The sequence below is a fragment of the Mizuhopecten yessoensis genome, unplaced genomic scaffold, assembly GCF_002113885.1.
Source record: "Mizuhopecten yessoensis strain PY_sf001 unplaced genomic scaffold, ASM211388v2 hete_36130394, whole genome shotgun sequence".
Taxonomy (NCBI): domain Eukaryota; kingdom Metazoa; phylum Mollusca; class Bivalvia; order Pectinida; family Pectinidae; genus Mizuhopecten; species Mizuhopecten yessoensis.
The window spans coordinates 1-3,237 of NW_018484453.1; the positions used below are offsets into that span (position 1 = coordinate 1).

Below are 3,237 nucleotides of genomic sequence, written 5' to 3' on the forward strand. Positions count from 1 at the left end.
ATTCAGGTGAGCGATACAGGCCCTCTTGGGCCTCTTGTTTAATATTTCGTATTTTTTGGACTATTTGCAATATGTACATAATTATGTAAAGAAATCCATTCTTTTGTTTCAGCTAATGGTTCGGAAAAGGAAAGGTATGTTGTCCCCTCTGTTACTGTCAGTACATGTTAAAGCATATGATAGAAATTACTTTTTGTCCATACTAGTCTGTTTGAGAACATGTACATTACATCATAACTACAATACCCTGTCATCTGGTTCTTCATCACAATGGCAACTTCATGGTCTGATTATATTGCGTCTTTATGTTTCTAAGTCCATTTATAAACATTATTGATAAGCTTTCTCTTGGAGAGTATGGAAAGTCGAGGTAGAGTGCTACAAATTCTGTTAATAGTAAATAGTGATTTCGACCCAGGCATCGCTACCTTGTTGACCCTGGTGTCAATACCTTGTTGACCCTGGCGTCAATACCTTGGTGACCCTGGCGTCAATACCCTGTCGACCCTGGCGTCAATACTCTGAAGTACAAAATTAATGCTTTTGAGTTATTCTTTAATTTGATATTTGTATAAAAAAGATGAAAATGCCCTCAGCAATGAAGTTTTCCTGACAGAAATTCTCAATGTTAATTTTGCAGAGCTCCAAGAGATTTTAGATATGACCAGGACAGAGGAAACCAGTCGGTACATGAACCTAAGATAGAATCAGTGAAGGTTGACGACCTGCTGGTACCTCCCGGCCGCAACAGCAGGCCCGCACAGATTGTAGTCATTCTCAGGGGTCTACCAGGAGCGGGCAAGTCATACGTTGGCAAACTTGTAAAGGTAGGGAAACACAGCCACTGGTATATTAAGCATCATTATTCCTTGTTTGGGGGTTTATTGCGACCTCAACAGCTCTGCATTCATGTGAAATTGGAAACATTGAGCTATGTATGCATGGTTTCAACAATTCACAGTGTGCCCTATTTCCAGTTTATAATATCTGGATGTTTGATGTAAGGATATGGATACAGCCTATTGCAATAGCTAGGCCTAACTTCACCCTTTCCAAGTAACTTTGTTTTCTCACATAAAGTCATGGTTGACACCTGCAGAGTTTGACCATTGTTTCTTATTTTGACTGAGCTCACATGCTCTCTTGACACCTAGCTGACTGCCTAAGTATGTCAGGTGAATGATATATTGAATGGCATGGTCAAATAAGCTTCAAATTATCAATTTTCACCCTCTCTTACTTAGAGAAACTCTTCAAATTCACTTTAACAGGATGTTGGAGTACTGGTAGTTAGTGGGAGACTTCAGCTTTCCTGCTCAGCTTTCCTGTGGGATTTTTTTCAGCTTTGGATTTTGTTCATTTTTAGCAAAATATCAGGAGTTTCTGTCTTAAAAGTCAAAGTATTCCTAAGGTAATTTGTGCAGGACTTGTAGGTTGGTCCATCATCATGTCTCATTTAAGTTATTGACTGGTATTACATGAAATATTGTTACGTGGAACCTCAAATATTTGTACATGTATTGAATATCAACTCACTGACCTTTGAATTTTACATGTCATAAATAAATATTTAAAAATAATTGTATAAAATCATATATTTACAGGATAAGGAGGTGCAACATGGCGGCGGTGCCCCTCGCATGCTTTGTCTGGATGACTACTTCATGGTGGAGGTGGATAAGGTTGAAAAAGATCCTGATTCTGGCCGTAAGATCAAGAAAAAGGTTAGTTGGTGGTTGGTGTGTTCTACCAGCTGAATATTAACAGTTTTTATGTCAATTTCAATTTTAACAAATTAAAAAAATATCTTCTTTAGAAAACTTACTTCTGCATATAGAGAACCAAATTTAGAATTTTTGGATTACAAATGGCAATTGTTGGCTCTGATTGCCTGTCAGTTATAACTTAAGTACTGTTGGGCTAATGTTGTTGATAGTTTATAGGAGTGGCACATAAAAGATTTATTTATGTTGAATGACTGTCAGACTTAAGTTCTGGATTCAAGTCGACTGCCTTTGATTTGGTGATACGTCTCCTGTAAGTTGAGTTGTGTTTGGTAGTTCTAGTATAATCTTTTGCAATGCTTCATTTGCGATTGCTCAGAAAGTTTTTGGGACATTTGTAACAAACCTTTGTTACAGTTATTTGTATCTGGATAAATGCTGATAATCAACAGGTTTTTGTTATGCAATTTTGCAGCCCATTGTAGGCATTGCAACAAGAGGGAGAGGGGGGTTATTAGTAAGTCTTCAGCTTACAGGTCTAGTGGATTTTTATAGCAGTTTCCAAACTTTCACATGTGGATGTATCTTGAGGAGAACTTTACCAATGAATTGTATATAGGTCACTGTGACCTACCTTTCCCACAGCACTGACTTTGGTTACCTGACTGTATACTTTGCGTTAAGCTCGATTTTCTTTGGTTATACTTTGCGTTTACCTCCATTTCCATGAAAGTAGGAGCATGTTTTACACATATTTTTCTCGTCTTGTATGGAGATTTAATTCTTGACATGAAAATGTTTTGATGAAACTTCATATATTGATGATACATCACAACATGTTCTTTGTTGTCCTCACCTCAAGGTCAAAGGTGAAATATGATGAGAAGTTTCAGCAACAGTTGTGTTTGCAGAACCAATCCTTTTGAAATTTCCTTTAAATCTTGATTGAATATGCAAATGTTTTCACTGAGCATTTTCAGTATGATGTCTGTTGTTGTTTTAGTCTCTGGAATACGAATATGAGGCAGAGTTGGAGGACAGCTACAGACAAAACATGTTCAAGAGTTTTAAAAAGACAATAGACGATGGCTTCTTTGCCTTCATCATTGTGGATGCTGTCAATGAGCGCTGCAAACAGTTTGAGGAATTTTGGAGTTATGCAAAATCCAAAGGTTTCCAGGTGGGTTTTCATGCAAGTTGTTTGGAAAAAATGAAAACAAAAATAAAATGATCATTATTACTTCTATATTAATGTTTCTATTGTTATGACGAAACACATCAACAATAAAACGTCTATAATAACGGAATCCTTGGTGTTGGTGCTCCTTCGTTTACCCTATTGAATTTATTACTCTTGGATGGAGCTCAGTTTGAATACCCTTGATTCCTGTACCAGACAGACCATTGCTTGTAGGACGTTGGATCTCCGTTGCGTTGGTTCACCAACAATTTTATTCCACTTTTTATTCGGGCGGGCATTCCGCTCAACAACTTGAGTAATTTTGAATGGATT

The 3,237-nt window shown here is 37.2% G+C and overlaps 1 protein-coding gene across 1 annotated transcript; it reads left to right on the forward strand.

Annotated features, from left to right (window-relative positions):
- Nucleotides 1–91: 91 nt before the first annotated feature.
- LOC110444475 (YLP motif-containing protein 1-like) lies at nt 92–2,904 on the forward strand (the record flags this gene model as incomplete). The annotated part of the gene is made up of 4 exons (XM_021488847.1): nt 92–134; nt 641–827; nt 1,605–1,724; nt 2,728–2,904. Coding segments are annotated over 4 exons (527 nt in total), but the record flags the coding sequence as incomplete, so codon positions are not given.
- Between the last annotated feature and the right edge of the window lie 333 nt (nt 2,905–3,237).